We start from the raw sequence: 24,447 nt of genomic DNA on the forward strand, positions 1-24,447 counted from the left end.
GGTTGGATTGGGGTTGGACTTGCTTTCTGTTGGCCAGCCCTCATTGCAGTAGCTCCTTCTCTGCCCTTTGTCGTTGCCTTTGATGTGCTGTCACTCAGTATTTCCTCTTGTGTTGCAGGGAGCTGAGCGACAGCACCACGTACACATACCAGGTCATCGTTGTTTCCGGGGCGGAGGAGAGCGAGCCGTCCCCAGAACTTGTCTACATCTCTGGGAGTGGGTACTGTGGAGATGGAGTTATCCAAACGTAAGTCTGGAAGAGCAAACAGATAAATCTGAGCACATCTACCCAGCCACAATCTGAGCATAGAAAGAAAGCTATGACCTCTGATGTCTCCTTAGCTTAGGCTAGCTCTCATCTGCACATAATGACTCATGTGCTTGATGATTACCAGGATGATGACATTTAATTGGAACTTAGGCCCTGCTATCCTGGCACCAGTAGATACAGACAGAGATACAGATAGTGGAGTCCAGACAGCGGGATCGATATGAAGCACACTGTGTGCTGTTTGTGCTGTTTGTTACATGTGCATTTCCTATATGGAACTCCTGTGCTGGAAGAATTCCCACTGTCTTTGATGCTGGCCTTCCACACAAAGCCCCATGTGCTTGGCAGCTGGTGGACAGGGTAGAGCCCCAAGTGGCCATCTGGGTTCCTGATGCATCCTCCTGTTGGACTGGGGTGCTCTTGGAGGTGTTGGACTTGGTGCTGGGGGTTGCATGCTTTGAGTCAGCTCCTCCCTCTCAGCAGCTGCCAGCCCCCAGACCACTGGAAGTGTGAAACAGTCGTTCACAACTGCTTTGGGGTTTGTTCTTTTACTGTGTTGGACTTCAGGGACACCTGCTTCTAAGCTTCGTGGCATAAGATTATTTAATTATGATTACGGAAGTAACAACAAACAGATGCTTAATCCAGCCAATACTGTTGTCTTGAAATGTCATTGATCAGCAGTCACCAGTACAGCTCTGTCAGATTACATACCTGGCGGCAAGTATTGGCAGGACGGGGCCCAACAGGCAGGAAAATCAAACAGAGCAGCCAGTTGACTTATGAATCCAGGCCAGTCTTGGAGAGAGAGGTGGAGAAAGACAGATTAATTTTGCTTTCCATAACTTTTCTCCTACTGTTATGTTTGCACATTCCTCAAACATCACTTGTGGCTTTGCAGCAAGCGTTGAACAATAGCTGAGCTGCCTCACGAGCGAGCAGGAACCAGACTGTGTCACAGTGTGCTTGGTTGTGTCCCCACATGCAGCTGTGGAGCGTCTTTCTCATCTGGTTTGCACTCAACAAACAAGCAACAGTGTGGGCTGGAGCAAGGCAGGACCCCATCCCTGACACCACCCACTGCCTGCAGACTGCTGTCACCTGGAATAGCCCCGCACTGGGCTCTGTACCTTGTTATTCCCATGCTGGGGTCATAGACTGGCCTTTCCAGATTTAATACAAAGGGTTTCAGAAATTTCTGTTCTCTTTCTCCCCACCTGCTGAGCTGCAGCCGCACCAGCTATGAAGGAAGTTGCTCATATCCTCATCAGAGAACAGCAAGTGGTATCCACATGTGCAGGAGAGAAGTGGCCAGGCAAGTCTGTGGGCCAGGAATGATGAAAGTAGGAGCTGAGGAAAGAAAGGAGAGGAGTGTCCAGGGTTGGAACGCAGTGCCACTCTCTGGGATGTCAGGGCTTTGGGGTTCTGCACATCATTGGGATGACGCCATTTGCCATCTGACTTATTTTTCTTGTTTGTGCCCTGTCTTTAGAGACCTGGGGGAAGAATGCGATGACATGAATAAGATCAATGGTGACGGCTGCTCCCTGTTCTGCCTGCAGGAGTTATCCTTTAATTGCATTGGTAAGTCTGGCTCAGAGCCTTTCCACTTACGGTGGGCAGCTTCTCTATGGAAGGCGCGAGGAAAAAATCAACAGCATTTTCAGCATCTCCAGCTGAAGAGTTGTCATGGAAGAGGGAAAGAAGTTGGAATTTGTAGGTCTGAAAGGCGAACATATCTTCCCAGCTTCTGGTCATTTTGATGGGAAATTGGTTCTGCTGGCTTTGAAACAACCTAGGACTTAGGGCTAAGTCAGCCATTGTGGGACTGATCCAAAGCCCATTGAAGTCAGTGGGTGGCTTTCCACCGCCTTCAATAGGCTTTAGATCTGGCTACGTGAGAAGACATGAACTGATTTTTTTTCTGGTAAACAGGAGGAGGAGTGAAAGGGGAAGGGGCTGAGACCAGCAGCAAGTCCAGCTGAGGTCACACCTCCTTTGAGTTGCAAATCAGTATCTGAAGATCAAAGGTCTGGCTAATCCCCTTTTTGAGAGGTGAAAACTACTTAATCAGATTTCATTTGCAAGCCTGGTTTGCTCTGATTAGCAAAACCTGTAAGCACAATGGCCGGAAGATGCTCGGGCTATCTGGGATAGCAGGGCCGCGGTTGTGAGCTTTACATAATTATTAAACTCTCTAGGAATGCTGGGGGCAGAGAAGGGAAAAGACCAATTCTCACTGCACCTTGTGCTGGGCAGCCCTGCGGTGGGGGATTGCATTTCCCAAACAGGACTCAGAGATCCGGGAAAGGATGAAACACGCAGACCTTCTGAAACCAAAGTTAATGTTTATAAGGGATCAGTCTCTTCTCAAGAGGTTTATAGGATTCCTTATCTGGACTAACCAAGTGAATGCTCTGTCTGTCCCATCTTGTGATCCGATGCCTTCAGCTCAGGGCATCAGTCCTGAGCAGTTAATATAATGTTGGCAAGACTGAAATTTGCTCTTTCTGACAATCTGATGATTATCTCTTGTGGCTGGAACAACATATAAAGGACCTCACAGGCAACACGTTTCCCTTGGGTGGCAAGCTGGGGACTGCTTGTCTCATCCACCACATTTTTACTTCAGCATCCCACACAGTCATACTTGAGGCCTGATTTGGTGATGTACTTATTTCCATATTTACATATGTAAATATCTCTATTGAAATTTGAGAATATTTATGGTCAGGACTAATTGTGACTATTGGTGGTCTTGAAGTGACATTTGTGTTTCAAGTAACTTGCAGAATTAGACCTCAAGCACTGAAGGATATTAGTCATAATATTTTGAATGCGAAATAAACACTTGTGCAGACATTCTGGGTTTTTGGAAAGTCAGGCATGGTCTGAGGTTGGTTCCAGCAAGGCTTGGGGACGGAGCTGTGCGCCCTCATCAGGTCTGAGTTCCCTGGTCCAGGTGGGTTCTTTGGCCGTACCCCACCTTTATGTTTGGATATAACCCTGAGTTCTCTGCCTTTAGCCAAACAAAAGTCTCCTGTGAGGCTGGTGGGGTGTTTTCTTGGAAAATACTTGGGTCCCTGTCTGAGGAGTAGAGCAAAATAAAGCATAATTTATTTCTGTGTTTATGAGGGTAATACATGTTATAATCTTGGAGGACAACAACAAATTATTTCAGTCTGTTATTTATGCAGTGATGTTCTTGTCGCACTGCGCAGCTTTTTAGAGCCCTGGGGATGATGGGATGGTTTGGGTTGGAAGGGACCTTAAAGCCCATTGAGTTCCAGCTGCTGCTGAGGGCATGGACACCTCCCAGCAGAGCAGGTGCCCAAAGCCCCATCCCTCCTTGGCCATAGCACTCGTGGGGTATGCACCACTGCACCAGTGCCTCGGCACTGTCCATCACTCCTCTTCACCAAAGAACTCAGTGAGCCTCCCATCACGTACAGAGGCTTTGCAGAATCAGGGCTGTAGGGTTTGATCTTGTGAAAGTTGTGGAGGCTGGAGGGAGTCCCTGGAGGTCTCTGGTCCGTGCAGGGCCAGCTTAAAAGTTGGCTCCAGCCTCAGTGCTGCATCCTGTGGCTCAGACTGACATCCAGCTGTGCTGACATCCCCACGGATGGAGGCAGCCCGTTTGCAGGTGTCCCTCTCTCTCTTTTGCTCCCTTTGCCTGTTAGGATCATGATGATAACGTTGTGGGTTTTTTGTTTTATTGGTCCGACTTTCCTTTGAATAAATGACACGAGACCCTTTGCGTTAGTGCCTGTAATAAAATTAGGCTTTTTTTCTTTTCTTCCTTCTTCTCGGTTTTGTTTTCCCTCCTCCTCTCCTCTCTAATCAGATAACAGCGGATCAATCTGCTCTGCTGGGAGGAGGGGCGCGGGGAGAGGAGGGAGGGAGGCAGGGACAAAACTGTGTGGTCTTTGCTGTCAGGTTGTCCTGGCCTTCCCTGCACACAAAGCCGACTCAAAGAAAACAGATAAGATTAATAGCACCTTCTCCCTGCAACATGCTGAAGAGCGACAGCGAGATTAATTAATTAATTAATGGGAGCATCTGGCAGCGCTGCTTTATTTCGAAGTTCGGCAGCACGCTCACCCAGCCTGGTGCTGAAATTTATCACCTGTACCCTTTCCTTTTTGTTTCCCCCTCACGGAGCAGATTTTGCATATTACATCTGCCCTGCACGGGGTCCCACGGGGCAAGCCTCACTTTGCCTCTTGGTTCACGGAATAGGAGTGAACCGTGGGGACTGATGTACCCCTCTCCTACTCCCAGCTGCTTTGCTTTCGCCTTGCTTGTGGTTTCACCCAAGGACACCTGGCTTTTGGCATCGCTGAGCAAGCTCGAGCAAAATCCCGTGCAAAACAGACCCCGCTTGGAAGAGTTACGATTGGCAGTTGTGTGAATCCAGAGCCTTTTAGCACTCGATCCGTTCCCACCGGGCTGTTGGGAAATGGGTGTCTAATAAGCAGCTGAGCACCTCGTCCTTGGTGTGCACTCTCCCACAAACATCGTGCACATGCTTCCAGATATATGTGCGTGCATTGAAAAAGAGCGCTGCTTTCATTTGCATTCCTTTTGTTGAGTGTGATGTGCATTATGCATTGATTTAGCTCTCCAGTGCTGAAGAAAGAGAAGGATATAATAGAAAAGATGCAGAGATCAATAAAAAAGAAGGGAGGGGGAGAGAGAGTAATATGAAAAGAGATGAGTAAAGACTGATAGACACATTGCAACTCAGCTGGAAAGTGGCTGCAGAACTTCTATCTAGCTCTAAGTTTGCCTGGTAATTTATGGGGCTGTGAACCACATCTTACTGGTGTTATTATTGCTGCACTTTATCTCCTTTGCTTGGAAGGGCTCCTCACTAAAGCCTTTGTACTGCAGTGCGGGGCAGCACTTCTGCTGCCTTTGGCGGAGGGTGTGGGGTCAGGCATATGGCTGCATGGGCACTGGGTTGGGACTTGGGGTGCGAAACACCACGAGAAGGCACAGAGTGGAAGAGAACAGAAGAGAAACCCATCTAGCTCTTGAGTTTGCCGCTTATTTCTGGCGTGCTTGCAGCATTAGTCACAGGGGCTGTTCAGAGAGAGGTATGATTTTAATTTGCCAGCGATCCGTTAACACCTTTTCTTTTGCTTCTGCTTGGCCCCAAGAGCTTGTTTGGTCCCTCACAAATCTGGATCTGCCCTCCTCCTCCTGGAGGCCTCTCCCTCCAGCTGTGAGCCCTACCTTTGTGGGAGCTCTGTCCTTTACCTCTCCCATTATCCATAAATTAAGCATAGCACTTTCCCCTAATCTTATTGTTTGGAGGGCTGCATTGCATTCAGGGAAATGATTAATATTCATGAGCTTGCTATCTCCGTTTTGTGCATAATCCTCTGGGGAAATTGCAGTGTTAAATGAGTGACACAAACTTAATTTTATATGTCTTTTCTTTCCTTTCTTTCTTTTTCCTTTTTTTTTTTTTTCCCCCCTTTCTGACAGAGAAGTAATGTGCTTAAAATACATTGATGGATGACCATCCATATTCATTGTGGGCATGCTTTGAGAGCGCAGCGCGCTCCATCCCGTTCCCTCCCCTGCTGTCCCCTGTGCAGGAACACGGCTGTGATGCAGCAGCTAATGGGGATTTCTCCCACACACAGCACTCAGGGCCTGGCATTACCCCACCGAGGGCTCTCAGCAGGGCAGAGCATGGGAGAAGCAGAGTTGTCTTGCAGGAGAAAGTCAGTATCTCACAGTGCATCAGTAGGAGTAAGGCACTGAGCAAGCGGCTTGCCGTGGATAGAGGAGCTGAGATCTATAGCAGAATTTCATAGCAGATAGCAATTAATTTACTGACTGGAGCTGTACGGATAGTATTTGTGTGAATCCTTCAGCTTAAGGCAAATACTTTGAAGCTGACTGTTTCCTGCGGCTCTTGGGAGTGTGGCTACATGTTCCAAAATGTCTAAGCACTCATTTGCCAAGTTAGTAACAACAACATCGTCATAAAGTCTCTGAAAGTGATTTTCAGACTGTCATCATTAATAGTGCTGTCTTAGCAGGGCCAGCTGAACCACAGCACACAGGCATCTCAGGCAGCAAAGCACAAAGGACAGATGCTTTCTTGTGGGGGAGCGTGTGGGCTGGGGTGGCATTTGCCTGCATTTTTCTCTTGGCCAGTGACTCCAGCCCAGCTCAATCCAGCTTTGGAGTCCAGGACACAGCTACAGCGAGAGCCCAGCGGACGATTTCTCCTCTGCTTGCTGTGTCCCTCATGCATTGCTCTCCTGGTGGATCAGAGGCTTCCACAGCTGGTCACGCTTCCCTCCCCGGAGCACCCTCCGTGACACAACAGCAGCTTGCTGTGCTCCAAGGGTGATGCCATGCACAAGACCTCCCTTTGCAATAACATCCCACCACACACACAAACAAGCTGTTTGTTTTCCTGAGTGAGTGGCAGCAACGGTTTTCCTCCTGGGCTCCTTCCCAGGCTCTCAGCAAGCAGCCAGGTGTCAATGGGAGCAGTTGCTGCCTCATGTGACAGAAGTCTCAAGATTTGCAGTTGAACGGGCTCCAAGGGCAGCTAATAACTCTGTGTAAGGAAATGCTAAAGTATTACCAGCACTGCTTTTGCAATTTATCCAAACACCAAGAGAGCGAAACAAGGTTGGGTGGAAGAGGATTGCGACTGGGCTGGCTTCAGGATTCAGAACAATCGTGGGGCTATTGTGTGTTGCATCAGAAAAATGCTGTGAGCTCCATCTATCCTTGCTTCTTAAGGTATTGTAGTGCTCTCCTAGCATGGCGGGGAAGGCCATCGTGGCTCCTGTTGGCTACACACAGGGCATATAGGGTCTTCCTACCACTGCCAGCAGCACAAAATATCCCTTCGCCTAAATGACAGAGCTCTGTGTTCCTGGTGGTGAATATCAAGTTTCCGAGCTGGGCTGTGCGAGGAGGCCAGAACTGTGTCTGTCTGCAGCGTGTGGATCAATTGCATCATGGCTGCGCTCCGACTGCTCTCCCATCCCAATATGCTCCATCAAAGACCCAACCCAGGCATGCATTGCCACAAAGCAGCTGCACTGCTGGGAGCCGCATGCAGTGCCAGCCTGCGCTGTGCTCAGCCGTCATCGTCACGTCGTGCATGGAGCTGCCTCCTGCCAGGCCCCCGGACGCCTTCATTTCCAAGGTGTCTGCTTTATTTCATTGAGGGAAAATGTCACCATGTATTGATAGGCGACTTGATTCAGAAAGGTCTGCCCGAGCTCTGTGTGATGGTGTTGCGTCTTTTCCGATCAGAATATCCAGGAAGGAAAATAACTGTCAAACATTTTGCTGCAGCAGGAAATATCTCTGCCTCTGGCTTCTTCAGTACTAAAGAAGAGATTAACAGATATCCTGGAAGCAGCCACATTGCTCACCCTGCTCCCGCTGCAGCCAAAGGTGAAGCTCTCAGAAATAAATGGGGCAGGTTCTGCTCTTGCTCAGCCTCCAGCCATGTAGATCTGCAGTGGAACCGTTCCTGCTGTCGTGCTGGAAGCCTCTGGATACATTTCTCCTCATCTCTGGACACCGAAAGCAATGCTGGAGGTGCCATTAAGTGACACAGGTCAGATCCCACTCCTGCAGGAGCTGCTGAACTGCATTGAGGTTGGAGTGGACCTTCCGGGGGTTAACATGTGCAGCTCACCCCATTCCATCAATCTGTAGCCCACACAATGCTTCTGCATTTCTGTGTCCCCCATTTTTTCCCTTTTTTTTCCCCTTTTTTTTTTTTAACTTGGACGCATAGTTATGTGGCATGGGGCCTGTTGTAGTTGGAAGGATCCCTAAGTAAACAGCCGAGCTTAAAAATACTTCTTTTTTTTTTATTATTATTATTCTGTCTGGCCTTAAAAAAAATAATAGGAGTTATTACACAAAAGAGGACTAAGCTGAAGGCAGTCGGTGCATCCTGGCTGAAAACAGGAAGCTGCCCTGAGTGTCTGTCCCGGCACGTTGGCCATGCAGCTCGGACATTAAAAGCCTCATCAGAGGATGTGCCCTCTGCTATGAAGTGGATCTCTTTATCTCTCTTTTTTTTTTAATGAGGTGGAAGGCTGCCTATCACAGATAAGTGTATATCCTGCATGTCTGCTTCCTGATGCGTGCCAGACTTGGTTTGTGTCGCTGGAGTTTTTCTGCCCTCGCTTTGAACAGGTGGTGGTGGTGGGGAGGAGGCACTGCCCTGTGCCCTACCTGCTGCGTCCTTTCGTCTCTGAACCCAGAGGAGTGGGCTGTATAAAACACTGCGTGTTGCACTGAGCTTGAGCACCTTAAGCATGGGTAAATGGAACTCTCATCATTTTGGGGTGCAACACGCAGTAGCCCCACAGTTATTCCAGGTCTTGAAGTCCAATTGCAGTAGGCAAGTTCTTGGAAACATACCAGGTTTGCTGATCTGTTTCTCCAACAAATCCCCCTTCCTGGATGTCACAGAGATCTTTCCTAAATCAAAGATTTTGTTCTCCCACCATCCCAAAACAAGAGGCTTGTGTTGGATGCCCCATCCCTGCAGACAACCAAGGTCAGGCTGTTGGGGCTCTGAGCACTGATGGAGCTATGGGTGTCCCTGTTCATTGCAGGGAGTGGGACCAGATGGCCTTTAAGGGTCCCTTTCAACTCAAACCATTCTGTGATTTCATGGCTTCGGTTTGGCTCTGACATTTGGGTGCCCTCAGTGAGGTCTTTGTCAGAGAAAAGCAGCTCTGACTGCCCGGATGAGCACATGCTCCCCGAGTTCAGCTCAGGATCCTTGAGCATCTGCTGTCATCCCCCAGAGCTGCTGTCTCCTGCTGCCAGGTGCTACGCCTGCAGATATTTTGCTGTTCTAGGTTTAAGCTGGATTTCCAGGCAACTGCTTTTTAATTTTTTGAAGTCATTTTTTCCTTGAGGACAAATCAGATTTACTTCATGTTCTCTTCCCCCATATACTATTGGAATCAGACTCCACTCTAAAGTGAGAGGTCCATGGCGTTGATGAACGCAGTCCATGGCACAGGTCCTGTTTAGCCAACATATCCCTGTGACCTTCATCAGGGCTTTGCAGCCTACAGACCTCAGTGGAGACAAAAATTAGATTGTATTATCAAGGCCCTGGATGAATTTCATGGAGCAGTAGCCAAGAACAGATCGGAAAAGGCATTCTGCACCTCTGTGGAAACAAAGATGTTTGCTACTGCCTACTAGAAATACACATCCTGACACTGCCCTCCTGGGCTGTGAGCCTGTAGAGCTGTGGGGATTCAACCGAGCAATGCTCAGACACTGTGGGAAGGGAAGAAGCCTTGGTTGGTTTTTATTTCGTGAGGGCAATCGTGGGAAGGAACGACATGGTCGTTTTCCAGTTCACTTCTGAAAAGGTAAAGCCCAACCTCAAAGCTGCTGAGCATCGCAGAGCGCGCTGAGGGGCAGCAGTCTGAGCCCCGAGGAGCTGGGTGCTGTAGGTCAGTGGGCCCTCATCCCCCCCCTCAGTGGCTGGGAAGGGAACTGCAGAAGTTCCTGTCTTTGCCACCGCTTCCAAGTGGGAAACCAACAGGAAGGAAATATGCCCTCTCATCCCAGCAGCGCTCCCTTCAAAGCATGGCTTCAGGATGACGTGTCAGCACGGGGACTGGCAGATCTTCCTCGGAAGAAAAATAAGGTCGTGGAGCCGCTTTCCCTCATGGTTTTCACAGCACAGCAATGTGAGTGGGCACTGCAGGCAGGGGACGTGCACTGCAGAGGGGCTGGTGACAGTGAGGCTCAGTGAGACTTTGTTAATCATTCAGGCAGGCTCCATTGAATTCAGACATCGCTGTCTCTCCATTCGGTTCCTCCCTCGGGTGTTGCAGGCTCCGAGCAGACAGATTTATTGGGGTCTTAAGCATAATCAGGAACAAATTAGCCTCTGTTAGGATCACACACTGGCCTGGATCACAGCTATTCAAGGGCTGCCTTCCCATCCATGTGAGCATGAATTAAGTCATCTGATTGGAGTAGGTCTTGAGTATTCTTTTATCCCAAACACATGATCTTATCAGAAGCCCATTACGTTTATCATCGCATTAGGAGGGAACATTTGGAGCCAGTGCAGGACTGTGTTGGCTGTATAAATGCTGTGCTTACTTCAGTGCCTGTCGTGAAAAGAAGTCCAAGGTTCAGGGAGGCAGGGAAGTGTGTGTGCCTAAAAGTGGGCTTTGAGTTTCTGGCTGTGTTTGCATCGCTGGGGCTGTGTAAAAGGTGTGTGCATGTGTCAGTGTCAATGTGGGCGTGCAACAGGATGTGTTTGGGTGCCAGTGTGTCACTGCAAGTGTACATCTGACTGTTCATAGGCTGAAGGTTGGGTCTTTTAAATGCAGTAGGGCTGTCCCCCTTTCCTTCCCCCCCTTTTTAAAGAAATAAGCCTCTTTTCATTACATGACAAAGAAACTCCAAAAATAGCTATTTTCATGCATTTGGATTTGTTTTTGAGGATTTTTGATTGTCGACCACAGCCCTTCCAGAGCTGAGCCTTTCTCAGAGGTGTCTGCTGAGGCTCTCACTCAATCTGAGACACAGTGCTCTGCAGCACGTGAGCTGCATTGCTTTGTCCTGCTGTTCTGGGGCATGGCAGAGATCTGTCCTAGGCCTAGATATGTCTCTACAGAGCAAGAGATGCAGAAAGATACAGTGAGGGATGCAAGTCTCCATTATGTGGAGTCCTACCCCTTCCTCGGGTTCACCAGGCACACACCAAGTCTCTCTCCCATCACACTGGTGTGGTACCAATGCACCCCATGGAAGAATAAGGTGTGACACAGCTGGGGCTCTCAGGGCCCATGAGCAGTTCAGGCTTACATTCCCAGCTGGGTTGGTACCAGATGATAGGGAGTGGGGCCCTACTGGCACTGGGGCCCTTGGGCAACATGAGAGGAAGGGCCGCAGGCCATTCCAGTGCTGCTGGGTTGCATTAGGGCTCATCTGCACATCCACCCCAGCCCCCTCCCTTTGTGGTGTAATGGCAGACCCCGGGGAGACGTTGTCATCCTCTTTCTGCAAAGCACTCACAGCACTGCTCCTCCAAACCCTTCAAGGTGTGTGGTTCATGCTCAGTGGCTCCTGGCCATGTGATGATTTTAAGGTGTGACTTGTTAGGTCAAGAAGTTTGGCCACCCCTGGAATATTACCTCAGACACAGAGCTGTGCTCACACTGTTGAACAGCTTCCAGGCTCGCTTTTGCCAGCTCCGAGTGCTGGCCCAGCAAATACACACTTCCCCACGCTTACCCACGTATGCAAGTTGGCTGCAGAGGTCGTGATGAAATGAAACCACAATGACATTGTTCCCTGATAGGCTTCTCCATTCTTTCAAACTCATACTCTCTCAAGGACCTGCAGTTTTGCACAGAGGATTGGGAGGAAGGGAAGGGAAAAGGAGAGAAAGTCATTAAATAATTGAATCACAGTAAATTGATTTTATTTTTTTTTTCTGGCTCATGGTGGTATTTCACTGAGTAAACTAGGATGAAAAATAAACAGGGGATTTCGTAGTTTGGAAGTAGCTCAAAATTGAGCAGCCATTGGATTTGCTGACACCCAGCTTGAGATAGTCCAACGCTACTGACAGGGCTGTCCCTGGGGATCCTTTCCATCAGTCCAGCTCACAGCTCTGGCTAATTTCCTACCGTTTTTTCAGCAGGCTTATTTGCCAGACAAAAATACAACAGGCTGTCAGAACTGGATACCTCTGGGGACTGGCAATGATAATACAATACAAAATAGGATACCAGCGGGTCAAAGGTTTCCATTTCACAGAGTACTCTAATGACTGAAAGTCATTATTGCTATGCAGTCTGTTTGAAAAGGGTAGATGGATCTCGGTTCAGTTTTTAATGGGCCGGTGTTAGAGAAACAACCTCAAAAATTTGGCATCTTTGTTGGTAGTCTCATTAGAGAAGCCACAGAATAAATGGACAAGAATAATAAAGTCTCCTGCTGCTTTTGATCCTCTCAGGTCAAAGCTGAGTTACGTTGGTTGAAGCCGTGTGTGTATGTGGCAAGCTCACCCTCACACTGCATACCTTGTCTGCTCTTTGCACAGGCAGATCTGCGTGGCCCTTGGTCGCTGTGGCTGTGAACTTGGCTGTTTTCACCATCTCTACATTCACAGATGCTGTTGCTGTTGTTTTGCAGATATCTTTTAAGAACAAAAAGGGAAACATTGTAGGCCAGACCTCTGTTGGCTTTTTTCCGTCCAAGTCAGGGATGGAAATGGATGCCCATACCCACATTCTCTTCCTGTGTGTTTTTGCTCTCTACTTTCTTCTGTCTCCATCCTTTTAAATAGCGATAGACAAAAATAAGCAGAAAATCTCCTACAGTAAGGAATGTTTTGAGGGTTTTGCCCAATAGCAAAATGAACTGTTCTTGATGAGCTTTCTTAAAAGCACCTTTTATTGGCCAGCGCTTTTCCTTCCCAGTGCTCTGGACCAGCAGATGCACCACCAGTGTTATCAGATCCCAGCAACTAAGCCACAGACATGTGGCCGTTTTATGATTTCTCCTCTTTGGTTTCTCCTGGCAGATGAACCCAGCAGGTGTTATTTCCATGATGGCGATGGAGTATGCGAGGAATTTGAGCAAATGACCAGCATCAAAGACTGTGGCGTTTACACTCCCAAAGGCTTCCTCGATCAGTGGGCTTCCAACGTCTCCGTCTCCCACCACAGCGACCAGCAGTGCCCAGGCTGGGTGGTCATCGGTCAGCCAGCAGCAACCCAGGTAAGGGAAGCAGACTCTGTTACCTCCCCTTGAGAGCGGAGTCCATCGAGGACAATTATGAACGTAACAAGATGGTCAACATTCGTGGGTGCCCGCTAACTCACTAAGGAAGATATGGCTGTTGTTCATTTTCTGAGTAGTGACGGAGCTGAAATTCAGTTCCAGTCGTCCATCCGAAAACTGGCTGAAGTTGTGCTCTGTGTGGTTCAGTAAGCTGTGCAGCAGTCACCTCTAGCAAACTATCACCACCCAAAAGACTAGGCAGGCTCTCTGCTGCCAGCACAGGGTTCTATCTTGTGGCAATGAGTTCTGAAGGCTAATGTAGAATAATACAAAAGAGTGTTCTTTCTTTTTTAATAGTTTTGTGTTTTCTGCCTCCCGGTTTCATAAAAGCACCCTATTGTTCTATTCTGAGAAAGGTCCCTTCCATTCCCAAAGCCATTCATTAGCTTTAACCCCTTTCTTACATGTCTCCTTTGTAACATAAATAGCTCCAGTTACCATAACTTTACCTTTTGTCTCCCTGAGAGAATTAGATCCAAATGAGTTCAAAAAGACATTAGATAAATGCCTAGAAAACAGAGCTGTACAGGATGCAGATGCAACAGTCCAGATGCAACCCTCTGATTTAAGAAAGCCAGCATTGCTTTTTGGTTTTGTTTTTTTTTTTTTTTTTTTTTTTTTTTTTTTTTTTTTTTTTGAGAATACAGCAAGAAAAGGATCATCATATACAAGAGCTACTTTGTATATTCTCCCTTCAGCATCCACCATTGTCCCCTGCTAGGCAGAACACTGAATCAGATGGACTTTGGGTCTGATGCAGCCAAGTTGTTCTTGCAGTCCGGTTATCTGGGAGGTGTCCTGAGTGGGCAGCGCAGAGAGGAATGCAATGTCACAGATACAACAGGCGGATTTCTCTGTGAATAGTAAACACTAAGCATTTCCCCTTGGCTTGCAAGAGAAAAAATCTTTATCCAAGAGACTTGGCCTTGTTCACATTGCACAAGTCTGTAACAAATTAATGACCAGGTCAGTTCTAAACGTCCGAAGCATGGTTAGCTGGCACGGTACCAAGACAGAATCTTGAGCCCAGTATTGCCTTTTTGTCATGGTCTCATTTATTATTTCACACTGGAAAAGGAACTTTCTTCTGGACCCCTACCAACGCCTTCGTCACTTCGTTCTGATTGGAGCTCTGTGGGCTGTAGTACCAAAGTCTGCTGTCTCCAGTTCAGGTGCTGCTGAATGTGCGTGGCCCTGAGCCCTCTGTTCCCATCCTACTGTGATTTTCTGCCCTCGTTTTCTCCTCATGCTCTGGTAGGAATGCAGCCACTGTGCAGTAGGCAGCATATGGTCACGCGGTGGAGAAAACACCACCGTGAACGCACACAGCAGAAAGCCCTGCTGTGTCCCCACAGCTCAGGCATGTTTGTTGTACCCAGAAGAGATGAAGTTGTCACAGCCTTGTTAAGAAAAAAAACAAGGAAACCAAGCTGTTGTATTTATAGGCAGAGCACTAGCATATCACACACTGGCGGAGTGAATGGGAACATGCCTCCTGTTATTGGCTGGGCCCTGGGGAGATAACAGTGTGCTATTTACTTCCAGCAAAAGGAATTTTTGCTTTAGCTCAGCTGGTTGTATTACACCAGCGTGGGCACATGGGGTTCATTGACCTTTTTAATCATACACGTTGGGAAAGCCTTTGTTTTCGGCAGGAACGAGGCAGACTTGCAGCTTGTGGAGGAGCACCTGACTTGTCGCTGTGGGGAGGTGAGGTGGGGCAGCAGGTCATCACTGTCAGCTAGCGGAGTGCTTGAGATGAAAATTAACCCAACATCTCCTCTAATCACCGCGTGTAATGATCACTGGTGTGTAAACATGTTTGGCTTCATTATCTGCGCAAGCATTGAGCCTTAGGGGGTTTTGTATTGATGAAAGGAGCACCTTTCTTAACCCAGATATCTTTCAGAGTAGGTTGTGTGCTTGCTGGTGTTGTGCAAACTTTTCATGTTGTTGCTGGGTAGTTTCCTGATTAATCAGAGTGGCATTTGTGTTGGCTTCTCATCAGGAATGCCATGAAAGATATGTTTGAGTGCAGTGTGCCGTAATGCACAGGATACATAAGCTGCTTGTTTGTCAGCCATCCCTGTTTCTCATTATTACCTGACACTCTCAAAGAGCTTGAGAGCATTTTAAGGATGTATTTCCCAGTTTAAAACGTTTCCTCATCCTTAGCCATCTCGAGACCCATTACTCTGCGTGGCTGTATTTCTGCCTTAGTTTTGCTCAGCCTGTTTCTGAGCTCCACGTTTCTCACTGTGGTGCATCTCAGCCATATCTACTCATTTACTCTTGTTTACTCTTGGAGGGCTGTTTATAAGCAAAAGCCGGAGTGCACTTCCTTGGTACCGTAGGGTTCCTTCTGCAGGTTGAACACCCCGGGCCTGTTTGCACAGTTCCTTAAGACATCTCCTGTTTCTTGTTCTTTAATAACAGGACGTATGCCCTTGCTTGTTGTTTTGAGGTGGATCGTACATGTGCCTTCATTACATGCTCGTATGAGGCTGCAGAATGGCATCATACTAAGGGAGGAGAAAAAAGCTTGCAGTATAAGATTTGTTTTGAACAACAAAATGCTTACAAAGAATGACATGCTCTTGGCAAACAGATACACCTTTGAAAAATGGAAAGGTCAAAGAGCCCCCCTTCAAACAGCCGTTCTTTCTGCACAAGCAAGGCTGATAGACAGCCACTTCTACTTTCCTGGCAGCCACTCTTCGGTGCAGATTAAGAAATATTCACAGCACTGACAGCATCATATTTAAAGCCAGAGAGGACCAGTCAGCAACATCACACCAGCACAGAAATGCGAGCTCCAGCGCAGGGTATTTTTACGTCTTAATTTCTAATCTGACATCCTCCACAGATCCTCGGTACCTGTTATCAGCTGCAGGAGGAATTCAGCAATAAGGGCTATACATGCTCCTGGGCCTCTCTTTTCCCTCCCGCTCTTGCAGTGAGTTTGTAAACAGCCTCTCCTTGCCATCCGCCGTGTGTGAAATATTATCGGTGTTGATGGACTGGTTGTGTGGGGTTTTCTGCAGCTCTGTTTATTTCTCAGGGCTTTTCTTGTGCTAAAGATTATTGATGCTAGCATTAAGTCATCAGCTGGTGTACGCTGGCAAGGACTGCAAAAAGGCAGTAGCTCTGGGCAGATTTATACTAGCTGAAGGACAGATCCAGTCGGCATAAATAGGCAGACAAAGGGCGCTCCGGCTGATCTGTTCTGTGAATAGCTGCCACTACTGGCAGTCCCCTGGGACTTGTTGCTCCAACCAGTTCCTACCCAGCCAGGGTCAGGCTTCTCACCACCAGCAGGAGGGGGAGGACGTGGCCTTCTTACAGCATGTACAGCCCTCCTGAGCCTGGCAAAGTGTGGGCTCGGAAAGCCAGCCATTGGTCTTCATGGCCAATCCCAGATGTACCATTATCAGTGAAGATCTATCAGTGAGGGCTGCTGATTAGGAATGTGCGGTGTGTGGGCACTGTAACAGGATGGCTGTCCTGTAGGGCTCTTGCTGTGGCCTTGATGGACTCAGTCTCCGTGCTCCTACTGCACACTGGTTGGAGCAACCATGGTTGGAGCAATCTGGGAAGTGATGCCATTGCTCCTTTCCTCTTGCTGGTGGTACTCCTGCCTCTGGACAATGGCTTGTCTGTAGTTTCTCTATGACCTTTATAGTAGAGGAGCATGGGAAGGGACTGATGGATCTTTAGGTGGTTTATTGCTGTCCTTGCTGTACCTGTAACAGCAGTATGTGCTCAAGACTTAGAAGTTGTTGTTTACCTTGGTGATTCTGAGCAGCAGTACCCCAGCAGCTTTGTCTTTCATTGTATTTCCCCCCAGTTGCATAGAAGCTGTTTAGTTCAAGTCACCATATATACATGTGTATGTGTGTGTGCGCGTGTGTGTATATATATATATATATTTCTACTTATCCCATTGTCAGTACTGGCTTTTCCCCTGTGCAGGAAGAACTGCACATCTTAGGCACAGTTAATGAAAAGGAGGCTCTTTCCTGAGGCTGCTGGACGCACAGATCCTGGGATTCATTTTTCTTCCCACACTAACACACCCTGTTCTCCCCCTGGGTACCCCACAGGGGCTGCTATGGAGTAAGAAGCTGTGGAAGAGGGTTCTTATTACATCTTTCCCACAAATAGAGGCTCCCTCCTGCCCCTATTGCAGTTCCCACAATTGCACTCATCCAGACTCACTGCAACAAACATAGTTTTCGGCTGTCCATAGAAAGATGTCAGGAATTGCAGTACACCTGAACTTTCCAACAAAAGGAGAAGGCAAGAGCACAGAAATATTTTGAATGCTGGAAGAAGTAGCATGGCAGAGCGAAAGCTTCAAGGCTGGAAAGAAGATACTGTGACAAAATTGAAGAGAAAAATGATGAAGTTCTCTGCCACAGAGTTTTACTTTGGCTAATAAATATAACTCTGGAGATAATTCCCCAAAGGTCTGGCAAAGCCAGCAAATAGGGCAGTCTCGAACAGGAGTGGGGAGAGAGGAAACCTGCAACTTTTAATGGAGAAGCCATGCCTTTCCTTTGGGGTGATCTTGCTGAGAAGAGGGAGGGTGTCTGTCTGTCGGCTCTGCAAGTGGCCCTTTTTGAACTTCCCCATTCACAGCCAAGTCCTGTTGCTCTTCAACGGTAAGGGTTTTATTGTGGTTGGTGGAAGAGAAAAAGATCCCCATTTTTAATAAGATGATTTGCTTCGCAAATGTCTTTGTTATTTATAGCCAAGCCAGGCTTTGAACTGCTGATCTCTGGAGGTTGAGTACAAAATCCCGCTAAGAAAAACCATTAATGGAGGAACCATGAGTGATCAGAGACCAGTGCTGGAAAAAGATGAACTGGACACTGCACAGGCTGTCGCAAGAGGAATTTAGCTTTGCTGTGCTTGTCTGAGCACATTTCCAGTGCTGGCTGATGCACCGTAGTTCAGAGAATTTCCAAGTCAAAAATCAGTTCAAGGGAGCCCAAAACTGAGTCTTTCTTTCCCGCAGTCCCGCAGAGTCTCTGCCACGTTCTTTGGTTTCCAGTCCATTTAACAGAGTTGAAAATCAGGGAACAGAAAAGTAAAGCTACTGTTTGAGTATTGAACCTCGCTTTCCCTAAGGGACACTGCAGGCACTGGGCATTGTTAGGCCAGGGTGTCCCCAGGACCAGGAAGTTCAGGAGATCTTGAAATGGCATTGTTCATATCTTGGATAAAAAGAATCCTGCTCAGGGCCAGCTGAGAGCCAATGTCTGGGAGCACAGACCTGGGATCAACACATCCACTGCATTTTAGCTCTTTCAGCCACTTCACAACATCCTGTTTGGGAATTAACCGGATTTTATCCTCTCCATTTGGCCTTTTGTTCCCATTACCAAATTACTGGACAACTGTTCCACCAGCTCCTTGCTCTAATAGCTAGAAACCTTGTTTCTCACATTTATTACTGGGAAAGCTGCAACCTTTTTTGCCAAACGAGGTGATGTTGTTTGCCTGGGGAGCTCCACTGGTCCTTCTTCATGTGTTTGCATGGCTGCTTTGCCTCTTTGGAGGATATGGTCCATGCAGAAGGTTCGTGCCAAGGTGAGGGATGCTGCAAAGATGTGTGCTCACAGAGATGATCTCAGTTTTCTGAAGAAATTGAAAAAAAAAAGGAGAAAAATGGAATAGCTTGAAAAAAGACCCAGTTACAGAGAGATGGCTGAGAAAGAGCGTTACCCTTAAAGGCGATCCAGAGCTGGCTGGAGAGCAGGGGGTGCTGCCCATCACCTGGCTGCCTGTTCCTGCTGGGATGGACAGTGGATCCCTCCCTCTCACCCCTGCATCCCATCTTGGAGCGCTCCTGTGCTCATGGCAGTAGTACCAGCAGACCCCACGCCTGGTGTCATAGCCTCTGACTGATTTGTGTAAGGGGAGGACAGAGAGAGCACAATGAGATGTCAGAGGAGATTCCAAGCAATTTTGCCAAACACTCAAGGGATTTTTTTTCTTTCCACTCCCCTCCCCCACTAGTTTTTAGAATAATTTTTCAAGAGCACATATGCAAGTCATCTAAGGGGAAAGAACAGTGAGTACCAGGGGCTGGTACACTGTGTTCCCTTTGTGTACAGTACAGAAAATAGATAAAAGAAACAAAGGATGATGCAGAGAGCAAAGCAGTGATCAGTACTCTCAGAGAGGTTCGGTCTGACCTTTTCAGAAACGAAGGTCAAACCAAAAATCCTCAGGTGCAGGAAATTGGTGCTGTCTCTTCCCAGGACCAGGAGATGTGTGCCATTAACTAAAGGAGAGCAGAATTCCATCCCATTTGTTGTTGCTAGAGGCGAGGAGAAGAAAGGCAAGAAAGGAATATTGTCCTGGATAATAGTAAAGGATTATGTGCTTCTTTAGGAAGTAACTTACCATTTTATGATCATATCTGCTGTACACCCAGCCGCCCACCCAGATTACACGCTGTAATTGAAAACAGCTCGGACCCCCCGGCATCAGCGAGCTGGAAAGCCGGACCCCGCAACCACGGCGGTGCTCGTTAGCATGCACTGCTCTGAAAGGAGACCCCCCTCCTCGGCCCTTGCCCCTCAACCTGCCAGTCTCTCCGTCTGCTGCTGCTGCTCACCATCCTTTAGATGCAGAGCATGTCCAGCCATAAGCGTGGGATAGCTCTCCTGCATCCCATCCGGGTTGTTTGTCTTGGGTCCCTCTCCATTCAGAGCAGAATGATTTTGCATAAATGCATCGACACGTCTGCTTTGTTCATGCATGAAGGGTTCTCGGCATTTCTCATCCCACCCCCGCCCCGGCCATCCTCTGCCTACCCCCCTGGCATGTAGCTTCTCCAGCTTTTGCATGATTTCCCTGTGCAACAGCAAGCAAACCTGCCTGAAGGATTGCCAGTCAATCAAGCACAGTTACAAATACCCAGTCAATTATTTCGGATGGAATTAAAACACGATTGGAAGGAGAGGATGGAAAAGCGTGCAGGAGTGAAACCGTAACGTCCTTTACTGTGTAATTTGGTTTCATGTTCTGCAGAAGAAAACATGTAAAATATGTAAACAGAGCTCTCCAAGATTGTAATGTAGCTACAAAGCCACAGATAGACAGGCAGGCAGGGTGCTATTCTTCAGCAGAACGGAATGCCATCCTCAAAACCACACGATCATTTCTTTAAGCCTGAAAGTAAACTTTCTCATGCCAGTAGCAGGGAATTTATTTTTTCTTTTAAATGGAGGATTGTCTGCACTACTTGTTCAGAGAGCTGTAGGCATTTTCGCCCACATTGCCATGAGAGACCTCATATTTTGAATGCCACTCAATTTTGGGGTGTTCATCTCAAGATGTCTCTAAAAGGCATGATTTTCAGATGACAGTGCTTTTATCCAGCCCTGTCCTGAAGGCGTTGCCGTGTTAGAAAGTCCCTCAAGTCAATCCCTCTGTCCCCACCTGACTATCAGAAATAAAAACCCTAAGCTGTGGACCGCTTGGATAAACTCTTGTGTTGCTTCGAGTTCCTGGAGCACGCTGCCTCAGTTGGAGCCCTAATTGCTGAGGAACCCCAAATTAACACTCTTCTTACATGAAATTTGCCCATGAGGTTTAGGAATCTCTGTTTCCTCCGAGGTCTTTTCAGTGGTGAATCTGGTAAGCAGACACGATTCGCCCAGTTTGTGCATGGCTGTTCCCATGATCAGTGCTGCCACCCATGCACACATATACCTTCTCCCCTCACTTCAGCAGAACATCAATCTGCCAGCCATGCTGCTCATTGCTTACTCTTAGCATTTGGGGCAGAGGCTCTTGTCTCATGTTTTGGTAATTAACCCTTGCACCACCAGTCCCTCTTCTGACACAGAAGCTGAAGCATGACCTGGGGATAATTTAGTCAAGGTTGCACAAGGGATGCAGGGCAGATTTGATCCTCTGTGACCTCGTATGGCCCTGTCACTTGCCCACAGCCCCGCCAGCCCTCATCTGGGCCCCTCTTGTCCTGGTGGAGTGGTTCTTCTATGCAGTTTAGCTTCTAAAAAATTAATTCTAATGAAAATCCTATGATGAAGGCAACCAAAGCCAAATTCCAAGGTGTGTTTGGTTGTTTAGTTGGGAAAGTCTTGATTCAGTACTTACAGAGATGCCTTAGCATCTAGCTGCTGCTGGATTCCTAATGAACCAGGTGCTTTTGAAGGCCCTGTTTAACCCTTCTCTTCACCTTTCTCCATGCAAATATATTTTAAAACCTGCCCTCTAGCGAAGCAGACCTTTCCCTGGGGCTCTGCACTCTGATCACACTGTGACCTTCACCTACTATAAAAGAAAGGCCTCACTGTATGGAAGCTTTCCTTTGTCCTAGTGGTTGTTTCTGGTGAGAAAGGCTGAGACCTGGCAGCTGTGAGTCCCTGACTGGTGGTGAGGCTGAAGAAACTGTGAGCTTCCCACACAGGTGATGCTTGTCCTTCAGTCACCACGGCAGCTCAGTGAAAGCACCTGGGACACAGGTGGTTTTCTGGTTTGATCTGTTGGAGCTTGGGGTTCCTCTGAGCAACCGGGTCTGCATTGGAGTTAGAGGGTCTGGGGGGCTTCCCCAGACACCTCCACCCATGGTGCTGCATGGCTGCAGATGTGTGTGGACTGGAGGGCCCAGTTCACCCTGAGAAATTTGACTGTGTGGCAGCAGCTCCATTACCTCAGCATTCCAATGGGAAAAGCTCAGGTAAGCAATTGGGAACCTTCTGATTTGCATACCACAGGCCGTGCCTTCAGGTATTAAGCAAAGCAAGCTGCAGGCTGGTTTAATCTCAACTGGAGCTGAGGAGATGGGCAGGGAACTAAGGGGCCAGCTGGAGTGTAGGTGCAGCCTGCTCCCTGTGCTGGCACGGCCTGTGAGCCCCGCTGCAGCCTTACCCTCGCTGCTACGCTTGGAGCCTCTTTCCCAATGCATCTTCTCCCAAGATGTGACCAATTAAAGCCTGTTGACAGGCCGGAGCAGGCCTCTCCCCTTGGGATTGGAGGCATGTGGATGTCTTCATATAGGGGAGGCCAGTGACATGGTGTCTGGCTGGGAGTGCGGAGAGGACAGACAGCTGAGCTGCTCTGAGAGAGAAAATGAGATGGGGATGGGGGCCTTGGCACCCCCAGTTCTCCTTGCCTGGGGAAGTGCTGCGTTGTGAAGGTTGCGTGTGGTTTGTGCAGTGTGTTTACATGTTCCTAACCCTAAACAAAGCTGAAAAGCACCACTTCTAATGCTGGAAACAAAAGCGCTGGAAATCCCTAGTTTTCTGCACATGAGAAAGTTTTGTTCTTTAAACACACAGATGTTTTCAAATGAAAAATCACTCTTTTGACCTTTCTTGAATGTGATCATGTGGTCGGAGCTGACATTAACCACTGCTTGGCTGCTCCCCGTGGCTGCAGGAGAAGCTCAGCAATGTCCTCGTTGCTCTGGTGGCACCTGTCCCACAGCTGGTGGCTGCTGCCTTGGTTTTCATTCCTATTTGTCTATCTTTGTATCAGAAATGCTGCACAAGTGCTTCTAAGCATCTCTGTGTGCCCACACTCTGAATAGGTGAAGCTGAAGTTCTCTGGGATTTGTTGTTGCTTCTGGGGCTTTCTCCAGCAAGCTGCGTGCTTCCTTCATTGGAGTAGATTTATGGGACCTGCTTTGGGCAGCAAGGACGGGATGCTGTGGAGCAGACTATAACAAGCTTGGTCCTGCTTTGCCTTGCAGGAGTGCCAAGCTAGCAAAACTACAATGGATCCGGTGAGTTGGATCCACCAGTACCACAATAAAAATCTACAATGAAGATCCTCCCAATACGTGGCACACATTCTGCCTTTAACAGCTTGATTTCCTGGTGCCAGCTGCTCTCAAATGAAATGCTCCCATCAAAGGGGAAAAAAAAAAAAAAGAAAGGAAAAGAAAAAAGAAAAAAAAGAAAACAAGCCCTTTGCTGTACTCCTCAGTGGTAAAAATGTATGGGATGGGATTGTTGTTCTTCACCGCAGCCCCCCATGGGCAGCCTTGGCCCGCAGCACTGTGCAGCCCTTGCTGCAATGGACCAGGCTGGTTCAAGTGAGAGACAGGCAGTTCTGGAGCCCGAGCATGCAGCCAACAATAATGTTCTGGCTACTGTATTTGTTTAACCTCGCTTTCCAGCGGATGGATATACAGTCTGCTAAAGCACTTATCAGTCTATAATGCCTTCACACGTTGGTGAGCAATGATGTGGAAGTTGTAGGCAGTGCTTTTGCTGCAGGTTGGAAGCGTCAATTAACTTTAATGAGACTGATGTTTGCAGAAGTGGAGTATGAGGTCTTGTTTGTTTGCTGTTTCTTCATGCTGTTTGTCCAGCAGGTCGCGTTTGGCTGCTGGTTCTAACGGTGGACATGTTTAGAAGTCTGAACATAATAGGAGAGTGCAATTCAGGGCTAATTCTAAGAATTAATCCTTCTAGGTGAAACCCCGGCAGTGCTGGGAGCAAGGTGCTGTTGTTTGAGAGCAGCACCTGCATGTCCTGTCACTGTGCTGAAGGAAGAACAAGCTCCTGGTGTGAATAACCAGGAGCACGTGGCAGGAAAATGGTTCACTTACACATCCACGCGACTCCTATAAGACTGTGCTCTGTGTTGCGGTGCACTGTGAGTTATCATTTGCCTTTGCACCCATTTAAGTGTGTACTGCTGAATAGCAAACGAGGCAAGAGCAAGTGCTAATTGCTCCCTCGAGCTCCAAGTGGTAGCATATAGTTGTGAGCCTGTGCAAAAGATGAGTTGATGATAAAACCCCCTTCTTTATCTTGCTCTTTTGCTGTAGTTCCTGGCCGTGGCTCAGGTGATGTGTTTGGGGTGATCCTTTGAACCATGCAGAGATCATCTGGTGAGGGTTTTGTTGTAAAGTTAAAACTCCATATTGTTTTTTTCTACAGGTCCAGCTAGCATCCTACGTATTTTGATTACACCTGGCTGGATGTCAAAGCCAGTGTGGGTTTGGGAGGGGGCCAGTCAGAATTGATTTACAGCTTTTCCAGGTATACCATGTGAAGTTTATGGTATTGTGTGATTTTGATTTTAACTCATTTGTTTGAAATGAAGTTTGCTTTGAATTTGGAGAGAACAGAAATTCAAAGGAGAGCTTAAAGAGTGCAGGTCTGCATGATTTAAACCCTGAACTACATTGCTTATACAGACCCTTTGGAAGGGAAATAACTCCACTTTTTGGGAGAGCTGAAGTTAATAACACACGTTGGATACACATGCAGTCCGGGCCATCATCTGATGGAAATCCCTGCAGCTCTCGTTTGCTTTCCTGAAATTAAGTCAACTTACATGAC

At 47.9% G+C, this 24,447-nt stretch overlaps 1 protein-coding gene across 2 annotated transcripts in view; it reads left to right on the plus strand.

Moving 5' to 3' along the window:
* The window catches only part of PAPPA (pappalysin 1), a 176,024-nt gene that overhangs the window by 88,024 nt on the left and 63,553 nt on the right, over nucleotides 1-24,447 (plus strand). For both annotated transcript variants that reach the window (XR_001464480.4, XM_415522.8), the window contains exons 8-10: nucleotides 119-247; nucleotides 1,764-1,855; nucleotides 12,852-13,048. Coding sequence is in view for 1 of the 2 variants with exons in the window: in XM_415522.8 (XP_415522.5) it covers nucleotides 119-247; nucleotides 1,764-1,855; nucleotides 12,852-13,048 (418 nt within the window). In the remaining variant the exon portion in view is untranslated. The remainder of the gene's footprint in view (nucleotides 1-118; nucleotides 248-1,763; nucleotides 1,856-12,851; nucleotides 13,049-24,447) is intronic.

This window comes from Gallus gallus, chromosome 17, assembly GCF_016699485.2.
Source record: "Gallus gallus isolate bGalGal1 chromosome 17, bGalGal1.mat.broiler.GRCg7b, whole genome shotgun sequence".
Lineage (NCBI taxonomy): Eukaryota > Metazoa > Chordata > Aves > Galliformes > Phasianidae > Gallus > Gallus gallus.